The sequence below is a fragment of the Balaenoptera acutorostrata genome, chromosome 6, assembly GCF_949987535.1.
Source record: "Balaenoptera acutorostrata chromosome 6, mBalAcu1.1, whole genome shotgun sequence".
Taxonomy (NCBI): Eukaryota; Metazoa; Chordata; class Mammalia; order Artiodactyla; family Balaenopteridae; genus Balaenoptera; species Balaenoptera acutorostrata.
The window spans coordinates 68,101,246-68,126,977 of record NC_080069.1 but is presented as its reverse complement, the minus strand read 5'-3'; the positions used below and the strand labels follow the sequence as shown (position 1 = coordinate 68,126,977).

The following is a 25,732-nucleotide window of genomic DNA, read 5'->3' as shown; positions in this document are numbered from 1 at the left end:
TCTGAGGTCCAAAGAACAATCGTAATTCCAAACTAACCCTTCCTTAGAAAGTTAAAGAATTCAACACCTAAGCGAAAAAAAAAAGTTGAAATATCAGGGACTGTGTCTGTCTTATTTATCGCTTGATCTCTCTCTGGACTGGCGCACACAGTACCTCGCATGTGGCCAGTCTTCAATAACTTATTCAAGTAATAAATGTCCTGTTTTCTAAAAGGTCTTTGAAAGTCAATTCTATTCCCCAACCAGGACGAAGGCCTGGGAAAACACACCTGTGTAATCAGGATGGATAAGCAAGGGAAGGTGGGAGAAAATTTTTTTTCTCCTCCTTTGTGAAAGGGAAGTGAAATAGTATTTAAATTCTTCACTGCAAAATCCAGGCAACTGGCCATAAATAATCTTCCAGCTTTAATAAAACCAGGAATGGACTAAGATTGGACTACCACCCCCTGCACCCCACTTATGTGGGCAGCCAGACCACCCCAGCACCTTTTTCTCTAACTCTCCTGGGCTGGGCAGACACTTCGACCTGCTCCTGGCTCCTACCCACTGCTCCCTCTAACACCACCTCCACAGCTCATGAAGTTCAAGTTTAGCGTGGCCATCACCAAAATGAAGGTCCCAGGAACACAGACCTCCTTCAGCCACAATCTGAAGCCTGTGTTGTTAGGTCATCTGCTAAAGGCACTGCCTTTGGGGATTAGTGGAGGCCTGGCGAGCCCATTAGCACCTGCTGGCCGCACAAGGGCCCCCCAAAAGCAGTTTGGACCCTGGAGACTAGACTCTCACCCAAAGCAAACAAAGAAGCAGAACCGTGAACTCTGCTCCATGTCCCATGTCTTCTTTTGTTGCTTAGAGCTGAGAATCACTTAATAGGGAATTTATTTATTCAATAAATATTTTCTGAGCATACATATGACAAGAACTGTGCTCAGGCACAGTAGGAGTTACAGAAGAATGAAAGCTCAGTCTCTGCCCTCTGTCCAGGGCTGAGCCAAGGAGGGAGGCTTGGAATGGCAACATTCCTGCCCCTTCCTCCCTTTGCTCCCTGCGGGGAGCAGGTCCACAGCCAACTGGCTGACTTTTACAGACTGGGTTTGAGAGAAAGCCTTTTATCTCCAAATGTTTTCCCTCAAAATGGTCCAGTGAAACGTCTTGGAGGCAAGGATCATAATAGCCAGTTCATAGACATTTGTTTCTTGATTATATGTTTCCCCAGCTTCTTCCAAGAAGACTTGGAGGGAGTGTCCCACAGAATGAAAGGGACCCTAAAGCTGAACCTGCTGCCCTCCCCCCACCCCCCGGTGGTGAGCAAACGGTCCACACTCACTGTTCTGTGTCTCTCTCCTTTCCCGTCTAAGTAGGCTCGGATAGTAGCCAGCCCAGCGTATTCCCCCTGGGCTCCGCTGCAAAGACAGGAAGAAAAGGGTCAGAGCTTTATGCCTCTCTGCTTTCATTTACTCATTCAATATTCATCGGGCACAGGCTGTGTGTTCACCAACATGTGACACTAAAAGCTCACCTAGGACCCCTGCATGAGCCTAAAGGCTTGAACAACCAGAAGAGTACCTGGTCTGTGCACTAAAGCTTACCCATGCACCTAAAAAAATTTTTTTTATTATGGAAAATTCCAAAATTATAGAAAAGTAGAGAGAAGAATATAAGGAACCATCACATTATACCTATCACCCAGCTTTAAAAATGATCAGGGCTTCCCTGGTGGCGCAGTGGTTGAGAGTCTGCCTGCCGGTGCGGGGCACACGGGTTCGAGTCCTGGTCTGGGAGGATCCCACATGCCGCGGAGCAGCTGGGCCCGTGAGCCACAATTACTGAGCCTGCACGTCTGGAGCCTGTGCTCCGCAACAAGAGAGGCCGCGATAGTGAGAGGCCCGCGCATCGCGATGAAGAGTGGCCCCCACTTGCCTCAACTAGAGAAAGCCCTCACACAGAAACGAAGACCCAACACAGCCATAAATAAAATAAATAAATAAAATTTGAAAAAAAAAAAAAATGCTCCCTATTAAAAAAAAAAAAAAAAAACGATCAGATTATGGTCAATCTTGTTTCCACCTATATCCCTCACTCTGAACTAGATTATTTTGAAGCAGAACTCAAGCATCATATCATTTCATCAATTCAATCTTCAATATGTTATCTTTCAAAGATAAGAATTATTTCTAAAAGATAACTATAGGGACTTCCCTGGTGGTCCAGCGGTTAAGACTCCACGCTTCCACTGCAGTGGGCACGGGTTTGATCCTGGTTGGGGAACTAAGATCCCGCATGCCGCATGGCACAGCCAAAATAAATAAATAAATAAATAAAAACAAAAGATAATTATTACACCTAAAACAATGAACAATAATTTCTTAACATCACCAAATGTTTAGTCAACGATCAGATTACCCCAAAGGAACTGTACACTTTGAGTGTGGCACCATTGCTGGCAGTCTCAGGGTTGGCTTTCCCAAGCCCTAATGATCATGGCTGCTAGAGGCTGGCCAGCCCCGTCTCAGCAGTCCTTGAAGACACTACTTTTAGAGAACACTTAATGACTAACATTCCAGGGAGGGATGCTGAGTCAGTCATAAACTGTTACTTAATGTTCTCAGTACTCTCTGCAGGAAGGAAAGGAAGTGAGTAATCGGTTTTTTTAATCCCATTCAAAATGCATATTTCCTCCATTTCGCAAAATTACACCATCTTTTGACTCTGTGGAAGGCGCAGTGGTTTTGGCATTCATCGCCTCTGGTCACCCCGTAATATTGAGATCATACTCTAAAAAAGCACAAGGCTTAAGAATAAATTGGATAAACGGTTTAATTTCTAAACATTTTGAGCATTGGAAAACATTTTTTGAGAGAACGCTGGGATGGAACCAGTTGGATTTGAAATATCTGCAAACTAGCATAGGGGCATTGATGGTTTGGTGTCAGGAGACGGCAGAATTGACGATTTAGGGCTCAGCATGAGAAAAGGACAGAGAACAGGGAAACATCTGGGTGTGCAGGGCGTAGAGCCTGGCTGGAGGAAAGGAAGGAAAGTGGTGATTTCCACAATGTGGGTGTCACAGAGCAGCAGAAGAGACTAGATGAGTTAAGGAATAATAATAATAACAATAAGTATAAACTGCTCCATTAATTAAGCACTTCCTCTTTACCAGGCACTGTGCACGGAGTAAACACAGGTAAATGGGAAACATTGTTGTTGTCACCACCAAGCATTTTACATCATCTTATTTAATCCTCCTAATACCCCCACAAGATAGGTACCATTGTCTTCATTTTGCACATGAAGAAACTGAGTCAGAGTATTACATGCCCAACCGGCCAACAGTGACAGCCAGAGACACTGATACAAGTTGGCCTGTCTTAAGGGGCCTCGTGCTTCACTTGTAAGCAGTGAGGCTCCTCTGAGCACGCTGTGCTTCCCAAAGGATTTAGAGTCATGGGAGCAAACGCTGGCTTTCCTTCACAGAACCCTTGTCTGACTGACAGAACTAGGAGGTTTAGCTCCATGTAAAAGGCCTGTCCCCATAAGACCTGGGGCACCCATTTCCTCATCACCCACACTGAGTGAGCTTTGCCTCTCTCCTCTCTCTTCCAGGGAGGGAGGCAAACACTGGGCTTCTATTTTTCTGGCTTCTGAAAAACAAGTTCTAGCTCATTTGATGTTCTTTATTTTGAGAACAGGAAAATGAACATGCCACGTTTTAGCAAACCACTTACACCACTATTTACTTAGCCTCTCTGTGTTCTCATCTCTGAAATGTGCATAATAATTGCACCCAACTCGAAGGGCAGATATGATAAGACATGAGATGATCCATGGTAAAGGGCTTTTCACAGTGCCTGGCACTAGGTAAACACTCATTAAGTACTGGCAACTATCATCACTATCATCAACGTCATCATCATCATCATCAATCATCACCATCTTCAGGCAGCAACCCTCATCACTCTGTGACTCAGGATGGGCTGAGGATGGGCTACCACAGCATTTGAATGAGCACTTCCACAGCCCTCAACCTCTATCACCCTCTCCTTTCCCTCCAACAAGCCAAATCCACCATTCTTCAACTGTCCCAACTCAAGTTCTGCCTCTTCTATAAAGCCTTCCCCAAAGTCACAAATCCAGTTCCTCACCATGGCCTACAAATCCCCCACATGATCTGTGACTTCCACCCACCTCTACACCCGTGTCTTCTACCATCCTCTCCTTGCTCACTATCCTCCAGCCACCCAAGCCTTCTTCCTTCCCTGAAACAGATCAAGCCAATGTCTGTCTTAGGGCTTTTCACTAAATGTTCCTTCTGCTTGGAAAGCTCCTCCTCTAGTTCTTCAAATATCTGGCTTCTTATCAGTATTTAGGCCTCAGCTCAAGTGTCACCTCCTCAGAGAGGCCTTCCCTGAAGGCAGAAATCTTATCTGTCTTTATCAACATTGTTTTCTCTATGCCAAGAACACTGACATAGGGGGTGTTCAATAAATACTGATTGACTGACTGAATGACTGAATTATTCTTTACCTCCTCCAAACTCTCGTAGTATTTTACTCTACTCGTTCTTCTGATAATACCATCCTATTCATACACTATACATTGAAATTATAGATCTCACATGTACTTTGTGTGCCTATTTTATCTCAATTAGGGTATAGGCTTTGAGAATAGGATCTTAGGTATTAGAGTTCTATACATTCACAGGGAATATATAGAATAGTACTCACAGGGAATATATAGAATAGTACTATGCATGGAGTAGCTCTGCAATAAATGTTTAGTCAATTTGTTCAAAATTGAGTTCTTCTCCAGTCCAGACAATCAACATTAATGTCATCCTTTCCCCCATGGAAAGGGACTTCAGCACATGGATTTTGTATTTCTCTCTGTGTTTTTCTCATGACTTCTACTCATCTTGTTTTGTTGGAAGACCAACCAAGGTGTTTAGACTAGGAGTGAAAGAAGAGACTGGAGCTAGGAGCCAGTAATCCAGGAGAAAGGCAACATGCTAAAGACTTGATCAGGAATGCTGGGTGTTTTCTGCCTTAGATACTCTTAAAAATCAGCCATGTTTCAACTCAAAAAAGTACGAAAGATATGTTCTAAATGCCACACAAGTCTTATTCCTGGGGTACTATGGAAATAAGGGGAATTATTAGTGCCACCTGTTGGTGGAAAAGTATTATGAAAAGTAACTGCTTATAAGCATAACCCAGACAGAACCCATCAGAAAAGTACTACCTGTGGAGGGGCAGCTAGGATAGTGATCTTCTGACATCTATTTAAAATGAAGTGGCTAGTGGCCTGGACCTGCAGAGCCAGCCACAGTGAGGAGGCGGCCAGTAAATGGGGAGCCTCAGACCCACTTAGAAGTGCCAGGTAGGCATAAGCTTAAACTGTCTGAGAAAAACAAGGCCCCCATTCACGGCATTTACTCAGGCTGGTGAAAAAACTGCGACATATTGTACTGTTTAACACAGAATGAGTGACAACTAGCAACTTCTTCCAAAACCCAGACTCATTCTACAAAGAATCCACAAGAAATCCAGTAGACTAGACGAAGCTAGAACAACTGTATAGCAAGTACAATGATCCACAAGGTGAAAATAAATTGGAGTTGATGGGATTCAACAGTTTTGTAATGATTTAAACCTAGACCCTATTAGCGTCAGTGTATCATCGTTAAGTGTGGGATTTCAGGGCAGCTATTCAATGTGAATTTGGCAAAAAAATTAATTAAAGAGGGGGGTGGAATTTGAAGATGGCATGACAGAGCTAGAGTGATAGTTCAGCTCTTTTGCTAAGATTAGAGCAAGAAGGACAAAATAAACTTCCAAGATTTTTATCATTTTACCTTTACCTTTGCTAAGAGCACTGAGCAAAGGTTAAGATTAAGAAATATTACAATTTAGTTCTATCTGGAAAGGTTAAATTTTTAGATCTTTGGAACAAATTTTTATTGGACTATCACACAAAATAAATCCCAAGGGACATCTGGAAACTTCCACTAGATTTTAGAAATATAACTGCAGATACGTCTATCTATGATGAAGAAGGAACATGGATGGCCTGCTCCTACAGATGATTTTGCAGAATGATATGCATGGCCAATAGTCACAGGTGGAAAGCACAGCACTTTTTAAGCATACAATTTAAGCATAAGATTATAAGTGAATTGCATCCTATAAAGAAGGCATTTTGGTCAGTTACTGAGTACCTTTGTCACTGATTGCAGAAGTCATCCTCAACCAGTCATTAAATAACCTCTCTGTTCCACCTAAAGAATACAGTGGCTGACTTTATATACATCATAAGAAATTCTTCAGAAGTTGTCTGCTCGGGAATATTTGAAGATGGATTATTGTAGCTGCTGTTTTTAAGAGAAAGATTTCTGCACAGTATATATACTTACAAAAAAGTAACATAGAACCCATCTGCATGACTGCAGAATACGCTACAATTCATGACTTAGTGTGAACCCCAGCAGTCACCAAAATTCCTGTTGAATTATACTATAAATTGAACTGAGAAAACAGTAGGATGTTTTATTTATACAAGTCAAAGTGGGATACTATATTTATACAAGTCAAAAGGTGTTAAAAATGTGCCCTAGGGACTTCCCTGGTGGCACAGTGGTTAAGAATCCACCTGCCAACGCAGGGGACATGGGTTCAAGCCCTGGTCCCAGAAGATCCCACATGCCGCGGAGCAACTAAGCTCGTGTGCCACAACTACTGAGCCTGTGCTCTAGAGCCCGCGAGCCACAACTACAGAGCCCGCATGTCGCAACTACTGAAGCCTGCGCGCCTAGAGCCCATGCTCCACAGCAAGAGAAGCCACCACAATGAGAAGCCTGAGCACCACAACGAAGAGTAGCCCCCGCTTGCCACATCTAGAGAAAGCCCGAGCGCAGCAACGAAGACCCAACACAGCCCAAAATTAATTAATTAATTAATTAATTTAAAAAAAAATAGTGCCCTAAAGAAAATGATCATGTTATGGATCATAACATTTAAAATTTTGGGTGCTGATGATTCAAGATTTATACAATTTTTTTGGACTATCAAGTATCGAGATTTACCAAATCTATTCTTGTTTTAATTTTCTCTAGATATTCTTCTGAAAATCATTCAGTAGTTTTTAACACACCATTGTAGTTCACACACTAATGGCCACATTTAGTGTGCAGTTTCAGAGAAGTTTTCTTCTAAGCTGTCTACAAGTCAGTGGGCCTATTTTATTTCTAATAATATCTGAACTTCTTAAGAAGTTTCCTATATGTTTTTAAAATTATTACATTTGAAAAGACATTTTTCATGAAAAGGTTTTTTGGAGTGATAAACTGTAAATTTAAATACGAAGTGAATTGTTTCCCTTCAACCACCTATAATATCAATATCTAACATCTAGCCTGTTGTAAAAACTATAACTTTAAAAAAAAAATTTATTTATTTATTTTGGTTGCACTGGGTCTCAGTTGCAGCAGGCAGGCTCCTTAGTTGCACCTCACTGGCTCCTTAGTTGCACCTCACCGGCTCCTTAGTTGCAGCGTGTGAACTCTTGGTTGCGGCATGCATGTGGGATCTAGTTCCCTGACCAGGGTTCGAACCCAGGCGCCCTGCATTGGGAACGTGGAGTCTTGACCACTGCGCCACCAGGGAAGTCCCAAAACTATAATATTTAAGAGCTAAAATATGCATCATTATCCAATAAAACCAAGATTTTTGTAGACATAAGATTATTCTGAAATTTATATGTAAAGGCAAAGTGACTGAAATAGCTTCATTTTGAAAAAGAAAAAAGCAAGAAGAATCAGTCTGATGCCAAGACTTATTATATAGTTACTGTAATAAATAGTGTATTATTAGTGGAAGGATATACTTATAGATCAATGGAATAGAATATAGAAACCAGAAATAAATTCACATATATAAACCCAACTGATTTTTGACAAAATTGCAAAAGTAATTCAATAGAGGAAAGACAGCCTTTTCAACAAATAATGCTGGAACAATTAGACTTCCATAGGTCAAGCTAAGTCTCATACCTTACACAAAAACTATCTCAAAATAGATCATGGACTTAAATGTAAAACATAAAACGATAAAACTTTTAGGATTAAACAGAAGAAAATCTTTGAAATTTAGAGCTAGTCAAAGAGTTCTTTGACTTGAAATCAAAAGCACAATTCATAAAAGGAAAAATGGATAAACTGAACTTCATCATAGTTGAAAACTTTTGCTCTGCAAAAGACCCTGTTAAGAAGATGAAAAGACACGCTACAGATTGGGAGAAAATATCTGCAAACTACATATAAACAGTAAAAACAGTAACAAAGAAACTACATAACAAACAGTAAAAAACAAAGGCAACTCAATTAGAAAATGGTGCTGTGATGATCAAACGTGAATGTGCTTAGAAATAGAAAGGAAGAGTTACATTAGGATGTTGGAGATTTGCAGGTTCTCATTGTTGCTCTTTTTGTGGATGTATATGTAGAAATGCTCAGCCTTTCAGGTCCCTTAAAAGGGGAATTTCCCCTTTTGTGTGAGTCTAGGGAAAGGCAGGGTCCTAACACACCCTATGGAAGCAGAAAGGGACCAGATATTCCCAATCACTACCCATGAACGAGGTGCTAGACATGTAACCCAGTCTCAACCTAACGGATACTCCAGCCTGGGACTTCATGAATCTGGAGAGAGTGACCCTAGGAAAAGGGCAGTCACAGTGGTGGTGGTGATGCTTCCCCTGGAGTGACCTTGATTGGTTCTCTGCTGCCAACTTCCCTTGGGTCTTGCTCACTTTTGAAGCCCCATTCTCCAGCTTTTCCATCAATTCTGGGAAGCACCCAATATCTTCACCCTGTAAATTGCTTTTCTGCTTAAATTATGCCAACCCATCTTCTGTTGTTGCACCTAAGAACCTTTACTTAATGACGGTGTCGTGGGGCGGGAGGGGATTACTAAATTTCTCCTACAACACAGCATTTTAAAGTCACTCATTCCTAGGCAGGTCTAACAAAGAGATGGGGCCATCCTGGAGTTTCTCTTGCCCCTAATATCAAAGCCTTCCTTGATTTGCTGTCCCTTTTCAAACAATTTTACCCTGAGCTCCTCTGGATCTTACTCTCATCTGTCTCATTGGGATATGCCACCTAATTTACAGATGAATTTAAAATTTGTATTATAAAAGTAATATGTTTGTCTGATTTTTTTAAAATTCCATCAATGCAGAAGGGATGAAGCTTACAGTAAAAAAAGAAAAGAAAGCAACCCCCCCCAAATTCTTCCCAGTCTTACTCCCCAGAAAGAAGCACTATTAATAATTTCTTGTGATACATAATGTTTTGATGTTGGACATTCTAATGCCAAACTGTCCTCATCCAAACCCTTCTTTACTTTAAAAATACCACCAACGAGTGGTTAGGAACAAAAATGATCCAAGTGAAATGTTAGCTAAGAAACTGACATTATGGTAAAACTAATCACAGTAAAATGATCAACAAAACAGCCAGTGTGTCAAAAATGACCTGAATCAGTGCACGGCAACCTCAGAGGACCACTCTCAAGAAAACAAGGTAGAATTAGTGCTGACTCCTAACTTACAGACAGGATAAACATGATATGCTTCCATATCTTAGAAGCAATTCAAATTCAATCAAACTCTTTGTTGCATAACTCAAATATTCCAAACACTACCTAGATCTCTGCTTCTAGTAGCTTAAAATAACACCCCCTCAACATGTTCTTACCAACCTGTATCTAATTTGACATAAGCTAAATTCTATGCTTAACCTTTGAATTCTGGGCAAAAAACATCTGGATGGATCCAGCCACTCTAACCTTTCTGATATCTCAAGAGCACCTTAAAGCAGTGGTTTTCAAACTCGAAATCCCCAAATATCAGCATCACCCGGGGACTTGTTAGAAATATAAATGCTTGGCTTGCACCCCAGGAGTACTGAATCAGAAATTCTGTGGGTACAGCCCAATGTGAGAACCACTTCTCCAAAGCCTTACAAACTGCAAAAATCCAAATATACTCTTGAGAGTCAAGAAAGTTGGGGAAGGGGAGATCCTTCTCATTGCTTTATATTTCCCCAAAAGTGGCTCTTTTCATCCTTCACCCTTCTTTCTCTTCCTGGCACTCTGAGTGTCTCCTTGGGAAATTAGTCACTCATCAGAGAGGGTCTCTAATATCTGGTTTCTCAGAGCTCTCTGTAAGGGAGGGCTCTGAAGCTGCACTAGGCCCAGTAGGAAAGCGAATCAGAAGTTATCAATGAGGTAAGTCTACTCAATGACACTGACCATGAGCTCAGGAAAGAAGGGGAGGGACATGGCCACTATCAGGGGTTTGACTCTCTTTGTTGTAAACAATGTGATCTGCACATGACAGTCATGACTTGGCCTGCAAAGGCCAGTTTTAAAGTTCACTCCACTGGAAGATATTAGTCATAACTAAACCTCCCTCTTTGGTGTTCCTCCAGGTCAACACACTTTGCAACCCAGTGATGCACATTAGTATCACCTGAGGAGCTTTTTAAAAACTCTGTGATGCCTGGGTACTGCCCCTGGAGGCGATTCCGATGTAGCTAGTTTGCGCGGTGGGGAGGCCATGTTATACCTCAAAGGCTCCCCGGGAATTCTAATATGCAGCCAGGACTGAGAACCCCTGCAGGCCGTGGTTTTCACAGTGTGGTAGCCAAACCAGCACCACCTCATCCCCCAGGATTATATTAGAAATACAAATTCTCAGGCCTCAATCCAGACACATTAAATCAGAAACTCTGGTGGTGGGACTTAGCAATTACAGGTGATTCTCATGCACAATAAAGTTTGAGAGTCATTGATTGCGCCCTGTTCACACCTCATTGAAGAACCTTACCAGGAGGAGATTCCGGGAAAGCAACTGCTAGCTCTATCTACACTCAAGATCACAGTTTGCAGTTTTTAAAGACAAAAACAACTCCCTCACTCTTATGAGCCAAGTGAGCTAATAATAATTCCAGCTTGTCTTTCATTTTAGATATCCGTGGAAGGTGTTAAATGCTGTTTCTGTCTGCCTTAAACATTACATCATAATTCTAACCTAGCAATTCCTAGAGTGTATTTGTGTGCTGCTGAATGATTTTAAGAGTGTCACAGGGATACGGGGAACAAGCCGAAGCAAGCTGCACTGGGCACAGTAGGAAATGGAAAGGTAATTAAATATTATCTGGCTACGTTCTCCACTAAGCTGGAAATGCACTCCGCGTTTATAGATTGAGCAAATAAATAAGAGAAATGGGGACAAGTTTCTTGACATTTTTGTTTCAAGTCCTTTAAACAACGTTGGGATCTAACTGTCCCAGGAAACAGACCAAGTGAAGGCTTGGCTATATGAACCAAAGATTTCACGCCACAGTTTTTGGTTACAAAATCCTTTATCATCCATATTTATCAGCCATCCCTCAATTAAATCTCAGATCAATAAGGTAGTTTTCCCTTTCTTGCTGTATAGGAGAGAAACCTACATCACAACTAGGGAGGAAGCCACATGACAGAGCTCTGGAGGCCTCACATATCCTGGGTGCTAGCTAACCTCTCCTTTGAGCTGCTGATTTCCCCTCAGAAGAAAGTGCACTGCAGACAAAGGCCCTGTGGCAGTCTCTATCTAGGCGGGAACTATTAGAGAAAGAGAGAAAGAATAAAAACCCTCTGTGGGCATAACATAGAAGTGCTCTGGACTGGAAGACATTATGTGAGGGCCCAGCAGCACAGACGAGGCGGAGCCATCAGGAAAACAGGCAGAAACACTCAGGTTTATGCCCGAAAATTGCAGTTTTCCTACTTAGGCATTTTAGAACCAGAGAGTTGTATTTCGAGTTCACTTGATGTTAAATATTACTCTATTCTACAGAGTTTGGCTCTTTTGCCCTTTGTTGCAAACCTTCCTCACTTTGAGTACGGCTTTGCTACAAAGGAAGACCAGTGGTTTGCCTCAACCCCAAGGTAAGTTCAAAGCCAACTTCATTATGCTATCAGCTGATGGCCAAACCCCCTGAGATCAGGAGAGTCAGGGTGGAAATGAATCTGTAAGCATCTTATCAAGAATTTCATTGTTTCATAATATGCACGTTCCCCACAATAAAAGTAACTTATTTTTGGATTGTATTAAAATAACATATATCGTGGTTAAAAAACGTTTTTATAAACTAAAATAGCGTAAGGACAAAAAGTAAAAATCACTTGAAATTCTACCACCTTGAGATAACTATTTCGATGTCCATCCTTTGATTCTCTTTCCATCTATGCCTCTGCATAGATCTGTAAAACAGTATGGCAGTTCCTTAAAAAATTAAACAGAATTACCATATATTCAACAATTTCATGTCTGGCTATACACCCAAAAGAACTGAAGGCAGGGACTCAAACAGGTATTTGTACACCAACACTCATAGCAGCATTATTCCTTATAACCAAAAGGTTGAAACAACCCATATGTCCATTGATGGAAGAATGGATAAACAAAATGTGGTACATACATACAATGGAATATTTTAAAAGGAGGGAAATGCTGACATGTCACAACATGGATGAACCCTGAAGACATTATGCTAAGTGAAATAAGCCAGACACAAAAGGACAAATATTGTATGATTCCATTTATGTGCTGTACGTAGAGTGGTCAAGTTAATAGTGACAGAAAGTAGAATCACGGTTGCCAGGCGCTGGGGTAAGGGGTAAATGAGGAAATATTGTTTAATGGGTACAGAGCTTCGATTTGGGAAGATAAAAAAGTTCTGGAGCTAGACAGAGTTGATGGTTGTACAATGATGTGAATGTAATGAATGCCATTGAACTGGACAGTTAAAAATGGTTAAAATAGTAAATTTTATATTATGTATATTTTACCACAATAAAAAATTAAGTTATAAAATATTACTAACGCTACTTCCTAAAAATTATGCCATAGTTATCTTTTAAATACCATGCAGTAACAAAAAAGGAAGGGAAATATATTTAGATTCCAAAGTTTTGGTGACTGGACTCTAGAACTCTATAGACACACTGACCAGTTCCAACTTGTCAGGTATAAATAAAAACACCAGGAAATGGTCCCTTGATAAAAGAGGTTACTACACCCTCTATTTTATGAGTATAACTTCAGTGGCTGACATGGTACACTAAATTCTTTTTCTGTGCAGAGTAGTCAAGAAAACTTGTGTTTCTTCTTACAATAACTATAAAGCCTACATTGGTCCCTTAGATTTCAGTGGACACTAGCCAGCATTAAATCATGACTAATTAACCAGTAAGTAGTTAGCCTTGTGGTAGACTGACTCTGAGACCTGGAATATAGAATTATAAGACCTGGGATTTATAATCCCCCTATGGAGAAAAGATTACCACAAATAAGCCAAGATGGAGGTTATGAAGAGCTAAAACTAAAGTCACTCACATAGAATATGTGGTGCATCCCTTCCTCTTTTCCCAAATTAGACATCAAATTTCCTTACTCACTGGAAGCATAGCCCCTGTATTTTCCCAACAAAGAGTAAGGTATTTCCCTATCTGTCAGAGCAGCCTCTGCTCAGGACCAGAAATATCCCTCTACTAAGCCTCAACACAGCCTCTGTAACACTCAAGTCAGCTCTTGGAAATGGGTGGCATATCTGGGAATCTCTGGAGCTGGAGAAGGCATCACTGCCAGGAGGTACAAAATGATAAAGATTTCTCTCCCTCCTCCAAGACTGGGATAGAGTATGGAGCCTCGCTGACAATCATACAAATGAGGAGAGTAAGACAGAGAAAGAGCATTAGGTAAACTGAGGAGAACAGAGAAACTTCTAAGACGATGGTTTTCAACCTTGGCTGCAAGCTGGAATTACCCGGGGAGCCTTAAAGATATACCCATGCCTGCATCCTTCCCTCAACCTAGTCTTTCCCCATCGAGATTATTATTCTATCTGGGATTGTGATCTGGACATCAGGATTAGTTATAGACTCACCATGTGAGTCTAATTTCCAGGCCTGGGAACCACTGCTTTACGGGAAGGAGAGCTTCCTCATCCTTCAGTCAGTCTTCTGGAGACCCTGCCTGGGACCTCAATTTACTGCAAGAGCTAATGACTTTTAAAAAAAAAAAAAAGAGCTAATGACTTTTAAAAGTTAAAATGGTCTTGAAAAATTGCTCTCCAGTACAATACAGAAGATGTGATCATATTCCATCACTAGAGGGCAGTTTCTTCATTGTCAACACTTAATTAAGGTATTATTGCCTCAGGTTAATTTACTCAGGTTCCTCCCTTAATTAAAAAAAAAAAAAAAAGCAAAGCTGCATGATGACATTTTAATGAAGGTATACTATAGCCTGACTTTCATAAACGTCAATTCCTTCCTATTTATGAAATGAGAGTTTGAGAGACTAACATTAAAAAAGCTCTGTGTCCTTTCATCTGTCACATGCCCTCTTCCTAAAGGGTTTGTACTGTATGGGGTATATTGTTTTCACAAAGTGTATGGCTTTGCTGTGTTACCTATGTTTCCAAACAGGAGGTAGGGTTTGATAGTAACTGATTAAGATCTGATTACTTTCTGTCTCAGAAAAATGAGACAATAAATGTCTCAGTTTTAAAAATCCTTTGATTTTTGTATCTTGAAATAGAAATCTGGCATTTCTAACAAGCTTCTAGGTGCTGCCAATGCTGAGACTGCTGGTGGAGAACCACACTGAGCAGTGGGAGGTAGAGAACCTCGGGGCAGATACCAGACTCCTCCTCTGAAGGTATCCCCAGATGTTAATTCACATGCTGACGACATGTCTGTCTGTCTGTCTATCTATTCCCATGAAGACAGAAAGATCACAAATCCAGTGGATCCGGGTTGACTATACTACATCAGAATCACTTGGTTGCTTCTTAAAAACAAAGACTTTTAGTCTCAACCCCTGGAGATCAGTACTTCTGGAGTGGGGCCCAGGAATTTATATTTTTTTAACAAGTACCCAGGAGATGCTGCAAGAGCCCTTTGCTTTTGAAAATCACTGTTGCTCAAATGTTTTTACTTTACAGACAGAGACCGAGGACAGAAAAAAGGAAGGGAACTTTCAAAGTTAGTGACAGAACAAACTAGGATACGGACTCTCCTGGCCTTACTAGATTGAGGCATTACTGCTTATAAGGAGTTAACACGTGTGCTCGACTCTGATTCTTACACTATAAGATGGATGTAGTAACTAGCTTCCAAAGATGGCCTGCAATGAACCAGGACTCTTAACATTCACACCCACGTGTTGTCCCCTTCCCACTTTCAATCTGGGCTGGCCCTGAAACTTGCTGTGACAGATAGAATGCTCTGGAAGTGATGTTGTGTAACTCCAGAGGCTGAGCCTTAAGAAGTTTGCAGCGTCCATGTCCTTCCATCTTGGAACACTCCACTTTGAACCCAGACCCAATTCTGTGAGGGAGCTCAAGCAACCACTGGAGAGGTCCACATGGAGAAGAACCAAGGCCCAGGTCAACACCCTTAACTGAGCTCCCAGACAACAGCCATCACTACCTTCCCAGTTATGTGAATGAGGCCACTTTGGACCTTCTAGTCATCCATCCCAGTGGGTATTATACTACAAGAGATAACTGAAAAGACAGAAGAAGAAATCCCCTTACCTGTTAGGCTGGAAAGAGATTCGGTCATAGCCCGTGAGTTCACACAAATCCTTCTCTAGTTCTCGAAAAAGCTGCTGGTACCCTTGAGCTTGGTCCAGAGGCACAAAGGGGTGGATGTTTGCAAATTCTTTCCATGTGATAGGCTGAAGAGCAAGAAGGGAGGAAACATACACATATGTACATATTGTAATAGTAATAAGACTGACTTTAATAATGATGATGATGATAGCAACAGCTAACACAAAGGGTGCTTACTATGTGCCAGGCACTGTTCTAAGCACTTTACATACATTCATTCAGTCAACTCTTACCACCGTCTTATGGGGTAAGTACTATTACTGCCTTCATTTTACAAGTGGGTCACAGAGGCCCAGAAAGGGAACTTATACAAAAGTATAACCATTTCCGGGCTTCCCTGGTGGCGCAGTGGTTGAGAATCTGCCTGCCAATGCAGGGGACACGGGTTCGAGCCCTGGTCTGGGAAGATCCCACATGCCGCGGAGCAACTAGGCCCGTGAGCCACAATTACTGAGCCTGCGCGTCTGGAGCCTGTGCTCCGCAACAAGAGAGGCCGCGATAGTGAGAGGCCCGCGCATCGCGATGAAGAGTGGCCCCCGCTTGCCGCAACTGGAGAAAGCCCTCGCACAAAAACGAAGACCCAACACAGCCATAAATAAATAAATAAATAAATTTAAAATTTAAAAAAAAAAAAAGTATAACCATTTCCTATTTTTTCAGGAACAAAAAGGCCCCTGAATAGATTTATATCCATGAAACCCAATGAGTTGTTTCAGGCATGGTTTATTCAAACTCTTACATAGCACATATATCATTCTTTTTTCATGAAGCAGAACAAAACACCAACATAAAAGCAAATGGGGAAAATCCTCCTATTAGAATATAAAATGATTTTCTTTGCCTGATGTGATTTGTCGTATCAGACTAATCCTATGGAAAAAAGGAAACATCCTAGCCTAGTAGAGATACTTACCAAACACCATAGCAGGGGACACAAATCTTCTGTTGATACAAGAAACAAATTAAAACCTCAAATCTCTACCTTTCTGGCACTGAGAAAGGATTTCTAGAAAGAAGGCTTATGCTTCTTAATTCTATCTGAGCTTAACAACTACAAATTGATAAAAGCTTTCAACATGGCAGGTTTAAAAGGGTGGTGGGGGGAGTTGGGGAAGGTAGGAAGACATAAACACTATATGTTTAATTATTTTCATATTTAAAAATAATTTCACCCATAAATTTAAATGATCGGGTTGTGATAAAGTTAGGGTTTCTGCCAAGATTGTTGAAGAGCAAGGTAAAGGATTACTAAAGCAGTTATTCAATCACAGTCCCAGCAGCAGCTTTCTCTAGTTATCTCCTTATGTATAAGCCAAGACACTGCCTCTGCTAAGTTCCCTTTTAATAGAAGTGACCTACTTACTGTGAGTTCAGATGAACTGTTGAGCTTCATGGTACAGGACCCCTTTAAGAAGCACAGCCAAAGCATATTATGTTAGTGACATGCTATGGTCTATCTGATCGGCCCTCCCATCTCCCCGAATGGTCACCCATTCATCCCTCTTGCAGCGTATTAGATGTGACCCAAAGAGGTGGGATCAGGGTGGGGTGGGAAATAGAAATAAAGGCAATAATTACCAGTGGAATCATGCTATGAACAAGGGAAATGTCTTTGTTTTCCAATCTCTTCATATATCGGACAATATTTGTTTCTGAGTGATAGCTGTGAATATAAAACACATGGTTTAGGCCAATATAGTTAGGTAAGAGCCCATACACATCCTTCTAAAAGGTAAGACACTGAGATCTACCTTCAACATACAGATCAAATTAGGCCATGGACAACATGCCAGCAAAGTATCAGAGGGAAGGGCGTGTACCCCCCATGAAGCGCAGAGGATGCCCTAGGACAAGAAGCTGCCTGTGGGCGTGAGAGGAAGAGTTGGAAAGAAGAGGATGTTGAGTTCCTGGGTATGATCTTCAGCCTGGCGACTATGCATCGAAACTCCCATCTTCTTGAGAGTAGAATTAGGGGTTATAGTGTCAAGGGAGCACAGCCACCAGGAAATAAGGTGTGCTTTGCCCAGGTTAGAATTGGGATTTAGTAGTGAGTCAGGCTGAGCCACAATAAACCAGGCCATGTCATAGTCAGAATGCCATAGTAGAAGCCGCTCTCTACCGTGCTCCCAAGCCACAGCACACAATGCAGAAGTCACACAAACTACACAAACCTGTTGAACACTTGATGTGTGAGGAATGGACTAGTTCTCTTGAAGGCAGTCCCTAGAATACCTCTCCGTTCCTCACCCATGCTTTCAGCAACCAGCTCCTGCATGGAGAGACCACAGAAACTGAAGGGCACGAAGCATGCCTGGAACCACATGCGAAGAAGGCTTCCATTCAGCGTGTATTCTGACAGAGCACCAGAAATTCCCTACCATCCAACCTCCCACCTCCCTGACCACCCACCCCAGGGATATCTGGCACAGTGCAATGACAGATGTCAGGGGTCATGCATTGTGGCAATTCTCCAAAACACTGTTTTTAAGTTCTGTTGAACTTAGCCACAGTGAACAAAGAAAAGTGAACAATCTTTACTGCCAAAGAAAAAAAAGTTGACATCCCCTGCATGTTCCTTGAATAATGAAGCAAGTTCCAGTAAACTATTTTAAAGGGCTATCTAAAAAGTGACGACCATGATAACACTCAAGTAAAGATTCTCACTTGACATTGCTCTTTTATCTTTGAGAACAATTCTAATAAAATACAAGGGCCAAGACCATTCAGTGGGAGAAAGGACAGTCTCTTCAACAATGGTGCTGAGAAAACTTGATATACACATGCAAAAGAATGAAGTTGGATCCTTATCTTATAGAATATACAAAAACTAATTCAAAATGGATTAAGGGGACTTCCTTGGTGGCGCAGTGGTTAAAAATCCGCCTGCCAATGCAGGGGACACGGGTTCGAGCCCTGGTCCGGGAAGATCCCACATGCCGCGGAGCAACGAAGCCCGTGCGCCACAACTACTGAGCCCATGTGCCGCAACTATGGAAGCCCTCGCGCCTACAGCCTGTGCTCCACAACAAGAGAAGCCACCACAATGAGAAGCCCACGCACTGCAAGGAAGAGCAGCCCCCGCTCGCCGCAACTAGAGAAAGCCTGCGCACAGCAACGAAGACCCAACACAGCCAAAAATAAATAAATAAATAAATTTATTTTTTTTTAAAAAATGGATTAAGGACTTAAATTTACAAGCTATAACTACAAAACTCTTAGAAGAAAGTATAGGGGCAAATCTGCATGACCTTGGATTTGGCAATGGTATCTTAAATATGACACCAAAAGCATGAGCAACACAAGAAAAAATAAAGCTCACTTTTGTGCATTAAAGGACACTATCAAGAGAATTAACAGATAACCCACAGAATGGGGGAAAATATCTGCAAATCATATATCTGATAAGCATTTAATATCCAGAATATATAACTAGATACATGGCTTGCTGCTCATTCTGCTCCAGGCCGATAGTATGAGAGCCCTCAGTGGTTGCTCCATAAATATTCTTCAAATGCGTGGAACAAGTATCTGTGATTAAATTTACTGCAGAGTTCTAGAGGGAAGATATTATTCAGTCTTGTTTATTAATTAAAGATTAAAAGAGGGGGCTTCCCTGGTGGCGCAGTGGTTGGGAGTCCGCCTGCCGGTGCGGGGGACACGGGTTCGAGCCCTGGTCTGGGAAGATCCCGCATGCCACGGAGCAACTGGGCCCGTGAGCCACATTTACTGAGCCTGCGCGTCTGGAGCCTGTGCTCCGCAATAGGAGAGGCCGCGATGGTGAGGCCCGCGCACCGCGATAAGGAGTGGCCCCCACTTGCCACAACTAGAGAAAAAGCCCTCGCACAGAAACGAAGACCCAGCACAGCCAAGAATAAAAAATAAATAAGTTAATTAATTTAAAAAAAAAAAAAAGATTAAAAGAGAACAGTATAATACTTTTTTGATGATTTAGATTTGTTATCTGATACTTAAGTCATCTCTCAAAGAGGACTCAGACAACCAGGGCAGCACTGATCAACGCTCTGGAACCTATTTCTGTTTCCTTTCATTGATTCATTTAACAAATATTTATTAAGTGGCTCCTATGCTCCAGGCCTTATAGAGTGTTGTGATTAACACCTTGCCACAGGTCTAGATAGCTGACGTCTCTCTTCCATCCCACAGACTCTCCTGCTCACATGTCCCTGCTATCTCATCATTTTAGAAACCAACTCAGTCACACTGAACTGTTTCTAGTTCTCATATAACCTCTCTCCTCCTAGCCTTTGTGGCTGCTTTTCCCAGTGTCTGGAACACCTCTGGCCCCATCCTCCTTCTTCTCAACTGTGTCTGGATAGCTCCTACTCATCTTTCAGGTCTCAGCTTAGGACAGTTTTTTCCAAGTGCTGGTGAGAAGCCCCCTCCACTCTGTGCTCAGAGAGCATCTTTGGACAGTGCCCATCATAGTACATCATCTGGATTGCAGTCTTGTGCCTGTTTGGATCCTCATTAGACTATAAGCTCCAAAAGGGCGGGAAGTATGTCTGATTTACCACTAGCCTCAGGGCACAGCATAAAACCTGGCACATATTAGGTCAGTTTTCCCAGAATCAACATAACCAAGATGCCAATGTCATGAATCTTTGTATTAGGAACAGTTTCAATTAAACACCATTAATAATCCTTCCAACTAGCCTTGCTGCTCAGTCCTGGCTGGGGCCCACGGCAGTGACCTCTAACTATCAGCAGTCACAGTGGCAAGGGACAATCGGTGGCATAATTTTAACGCAGGCCACCTAATGTCATTCCTGCGCCCCCTCTCCCTCACACTCAGGCCCATAAGAGGCAAAGCCAACTGTGACACCTCCTCAAATAGTCATTATGAGGAATGTGAATTTTGATTTACTTACTGCAGATGACTCACAGCCGAAGATCCACAACAAGTCATCCAGATCTTTTTCATTGACTGTTTCATCAAGAGAAATACCAAGCTATAGAAATGAAAATGAAAGGGAAAACATCAGCTCTAAATGCCAAGATCAGTGCAGAGACTCCAAGAGAGGTCAAAGGGGAGAAAGTGCTGGACAAAACTCTCAGTTGTTCTAAAATAACAGGGTATCATTATGTCCAAGTTGGCCCTTGGGCAAAGTAGGCTAGACCAGTCCCAAACGTCAAAAGATTGAGAGTTTTACAGCCACTTCTGGACTCTAAAAAGAGTCCAGATGGCTGCAGGGCACTCCTTTTGGTACTAGATATGCTCACTTTTTTCTTCCCTTAACTTACCTTATCATATCACTTATCATAGCCTTTACCTTGAACAGTCATATTGTGAACAAAGGAGTATTATGAGCAAAATATGTACCTAAGAGTCCCATATATGAAAACACAACATCTTAAGGAAAGCTGACAATGGGTTATCATTTAATAGGTCACAATGTTCCAAACTGGAAATGAAAATTGTTTACAAAGAAGTTGTGCCCAAAGGTCCAATACCGATTTTTTTTTAAATAAAGAGAAATTTTAATGAGAAAAGTCATAAAAATTTATAGAATTTGTACAACAAACAAACAAACAAAACTGAAAGTCTGACTTACTGTGTGATCCTCAAACAGCCGAATATTTATTTGCCGCTGAGCAGCCCTGCCCAAGACCTCCTTCACTGAGCAGCCACACTGAATCTTCAAAGTGTCAAAGAACAAGTCATGCTGGAGTTGGTGTCCTGCTCTCTTGAGACCTAGACAAGATAGGATAGCCACCGGTCTCTATGTAGAAACCAGACCCTCTGCCACTGACGCTTCACAGAAGTAAAAAGGTAAATCCTACTACGGTCTGTTCCTACCCGGTGTTTTGGTCGGTGCTTTTTTAAAAAAAAAGTAGGACTTCCCTGGTGGCACAGTGGTTAAGAATCCGCCTGCCAATTCAGGGGACACGGGTTCGAGCCCTTGTCTGGGATGATCCCACATGCCACAGGGCAACTAAGCCCATGCACCACAACTACTGAGCCTGCGCTCTAGAGCCTGCGAGCCACAACTACTGAGCCTGCGTGCCACAACTACTGAAGCCCATGCACCTAGAGCCCATGCTCCACAACAAGAGAAGCCACCGCAATGAGAAGCCTGCACATCGCAACAAAGAGTAGCCCTTGCTCACCGCAACTAGAGAAAGCCCGCGTGCAGCAACGAAGACCCGACACAGACAAAAATAAATAAATAAATTTATTTTTTTTTAAAAAAGGTAAATGTTTATTATTATGCTACAGAAAGTTGTGAAATACATATAAAAATGGAGAAAAAAATCACCATAATCACCATCCAGAAATAACTAGTGCTTACTTCTTGGTATAGATTCCTCTAGAAGAGTGTGTGTGTGTAATATATCACATACATATACTTCTTTACCCTTTTTTAAAAAATTTAATGTATCATGAAGATTTTGCTTTTCTACAGATCAAAACCCCTATCATTATTTTTAATGGCTATATAATATTCAAACTTAAATTATGTACCATAATTTAACTAATTACTTATTATTGGACGTTTAGGCTGTTTCCAAGATTGCGCTATTGTAAATAATGTTTCAATGCACACCCTTTACATCTGATTATTTCCTTTAGATACATTCCTAGAATTTCTGTATCAAATTGTAGGCACATTTTAAAAGCTTTTGACACATATTGTTTAAGTGCCCTCATAAAAGTCATACCAATATCAGCATTCTTTTTAATCTCCGCCAATGTAATGAGAGAAACACTATTTTATTCTTTCAATTTACATTTCTTTGATTAATAGTGAGGTTGAAATTATAAATGTTCATTTGTATACTTTCTTTTAAAATTACATTTAATGTCCTTTGTCCAGTTTTCTCTCAGGGTGTTCATTCTTCTTGTGTATGGGGTGGGGGGACTGAGGAAGAGCTCAATATATTAAACATATTAACACTCAGTCTGTCATAGATGTTGAAAATATTATTCCTAGGTTTTTATTTGACTTTTAATTTTGCATGTAGTATTAGACATGCAGTGAGTTTTCAATTTTATTTACTCACATGTATCGGTCTTGTTATAACCAAAAGTTTTAAAACAGAAAACTGACTCACCTTCAGACAAAATCAAAGTGGCATTATGTACCCTCCTAGCAATATGTTCCAGCCCGTGGGACCCGTGGTAGATTGCAAACATTGCAGCCATATTCGCCAAGAGAGCCTAAAACGACAAAGGGCATTTAAAGAATCAGGTTCAACAATGTGATGGAAGATGATCAGTGGGAGGGACTGTTATTCTGACTTGAGATGCCAACACTAAAAGCAGGTACAAAGCAAAATGATCAGACTCCCTGCCTTCTCTATGATAGTTGGAGATCATTTATAACCTGCCCAACCATCTGAGGGGTAAATACAGCATCCAAGACACCCTAGAGCCACTATACTAAACCTTTGAATGTGACCATTAGTAAGGCGTTCCATCCATGCAACATAATCATGTCACCCATAAAGGGGAAGATCAGGCTGTCATCAGACATGGAGATGCAATATTTAATGTTGGAAGATAGTGGAACAACAAAGACCTCAGGGGAAAAAAGTGAGATCTAAGAATTTTATGCTCAATAATACAGTTCTTCAAGGATAAAAGCAACAAAAATTTTCAAACACACAGGAACTCAGGGAGTATAATTCTCTTGAAGCCTTAAATAAAGCACTAGAAAGTGAATTTCAGCCAACCAAGAGGTGAATGGTGAATCTATGCAAAGGACCACCAAAGATGAAAATGCAGGACGCAGGGGAATAAAACCAAAATGAGTTGGCAGGAGATATATTAGGAAGGGAAAACCAGAACCTCCTGGTTTATTCCCTGCTGTCAGTAAGGTCACTTTCTCAGGTAAAGATATCTCTCCTGACTGTTGATTGAAGTTTCACAAAAATATTTACAGGGAAGTGTGTATTCTAGTGTGACAGAGAATAGGAAAGAATGGCACTAGAATCTCTCTGAGACTCAGGGAGGGAATCCAGCATAGGCAGCAAGGAAGGAACCACTGTGGTGGCATCTTGGGTCAGGGAGGAGGATAAAAAGAGGATGGCAAGGGTCAGAAACGAAAATGAGTTCCAATGTGGGGGAAAATCATGGAGGCCCACCTCCTGTCTCTCCTCCTTTTGGCACTATCCCTCACCTGCTTTTCCTCCCTAGATCCTACCAACAAGCAGCCTTCTAACCATGCAATATCACCCTAGGTAACTGACCCAAACTCTAGTCTCAGACTCCTCACCTGCTTAGTCCATTCAATTCTCCCACAGCCCCTCACATCTCATTGGTCCAGCACCATGGTTTCTATGAGTTTCCAGTCCCACTAAAGTGACTTCTGTCCTAACGTACTAGGTCAGCAGTTCAAGGTCCACCTTCATGTTCAATCATCCCAAGGTGGGAAGGGGCACATTACAGAACAGAAACACTACTCAGCTGAGAAACACAGTGCTTTAAAGTTGGATGATGTTCAATATCAGATCTATTTTATTAGGTACACATTTCCTCTGTGAGGCTGCTAGAAGGACTCTCTCTGGGGTCACTGCAAAAATGCCAGAAAGTGAAATCAGAGTCAATAAAGGAAATGAGGAAAAGAAGACATCAGAGAACACAGCAGTAGACTTTCTTGGACCAAGTGCCAGAGAGAGTACAGACACTCTTGTGGACTCTGTATAACAATTAGAAATAAATATGGAAGAACCACAACACGTTATAGCTATGGAGAGGGCATGTATGAAGTAAAACATCCATAATATAGTGTATCATGGCTCATGGCTATACTGCCTGGGAATAAAAACTCAGGCTTGATGTTCACAGAATGCTCTGGAAGCCTCCCATCACAGAAGCCTTGTGGAGGTTGGTTCATGTCACTTTTTAAACTAGAGATCATTCTTTCTACAAACAGGAGACTATATCAACCAACTGACCAACAAATTAATGAAAAGTACAAAGTCACTTTTAGAAATCTTGGTAAGGCATTAGAATATCAAAGGAAGTTCAGAGAAACAGAGAGACCAAGAAGATTCAAATTTCTTTGATAATCTGACAAACAACATAATTAGGATACTTAAAGTAATCAAAAGTGAATCATGGGGACTTCCCTGATGGCTCAGTGGCTAAGAATCTGCCTGCCAATGCAGGGGACATGGGTTTGAGCCCCGGCCCAGGAAGATCCCACAAGCCTGTGCACCACAACTACTGAGCCCACGCTCTAGAGCCCGTGAGCCACAACTACTGAGCCCACGTGCCACAACTACTGAAGCCCACGCACCTAGACCCCGTGCTCCGCAACAAGAGAAGCCACCACAATGAAAAGCCCGTGTGCCACAACGAAGAGTAGCCCCCGCTCGCCGCAACTAGAGAAAGCCTGCGTGCAGCAATGAAGACCCAACGCAGCCAAAAATAAATAAATAAAATAAATAAATTTATTTTTTTTAAAAAAAGTGAATCATGAAAGGATGCTCAAAATCATTAGTTATTAGGTCACTGCAAATCAATCCCACAGTGAGATGTCACTTCACACCCACTAGGATAGCTATAACCAAGAAGAGGAACAATAACAAGTACAGGTGAAAATGTGGAGAAATTAGAACCCTCATATATTGGTGGAGGGAATGTAAAATGATGCAGCCACTTCAGAAAAGAGTCTGGAAGTTCCTCAAATAGTTCAACATAGAGTTACCAACGACCCAGAAGGTCTATTTCTAGGAATATACCCAAGAGAACTGAAAATATATGTCCCCACAAAAACTTATACACAAATGTGCATAGCAGCCTTATTCAAAGTACCCCAAAGTGGAAGCAACCTAAATGCCCATCAATTGATGAATGGATTAACAGAATATGATATATCCATACAATGGGATATTCTTCAGCCATAAAAAAGAAGGAAGTATTGACTCATGACACCGTAGGGGTTCCAAACAGGCCTCCCTAAGACGTGCCACTCTAGCACGTGGATTATTTTGAGTTCAGGCAATGGAGACCTTCTGGGCTCAAGGGAAACTACTGCTCCTCCC

General features: G+C 41.6%; 1 protein-coding gene and 1 pseudogene across 1 annotated transcript in view; one reads left to right on the top strand and one right to left on the bottom strand.

The window, feature by feature from the left end:
- The window catches only part of GLDC (glycine decarboxylase), a 109,133-nt gene that overhangs the window by 40,612 nt on the left and 42,789 nt on the right, over positions 1 to 25,732 (bottom strand). The window contains exons 9-16 of the mRNA XM_007186003.2: positions 22,796 to 22,901; positions 21,295 to 21,434; positions 20,611 to 20,691; positions 17,893 to 17,990; positions 17,300 to 17,384; positions 17,085 to 17,126; positions 15,644 to 15,786; positions 1,328 to 1,403 (exon numbers count right to left, since the gene is read on the bottom strand). Of these exons, the coding sequence (XP_007186065.2) occupies positions 1,328 to 1,403; positions 15,644 to 15,786; positions 17,085 to 17,126; positions 17,300 to 17,384; positions 17,893 to 17,990; positions 20,611 to 20,691; positions 21,295 to 21,434; positions 22,796 to 22,901 (771 nt within the window). The remainder of the gene's footprint in view (positions 1 to 1,327; positions 1,404 to 15,643; positions 15,787 to 17,084; positions 17,127 to 17,299; positions 17,385 to 17,892; positions 17,991 to 20,610; positions 20,692 to 21,294; positions 21,435 to 22,795; positions 22,902 to 25,732) is intronic.
- Positions 5,285 to 6,894, top strand: LOC114238343 (DCN1-like protein 2; annotated as a pseudogene).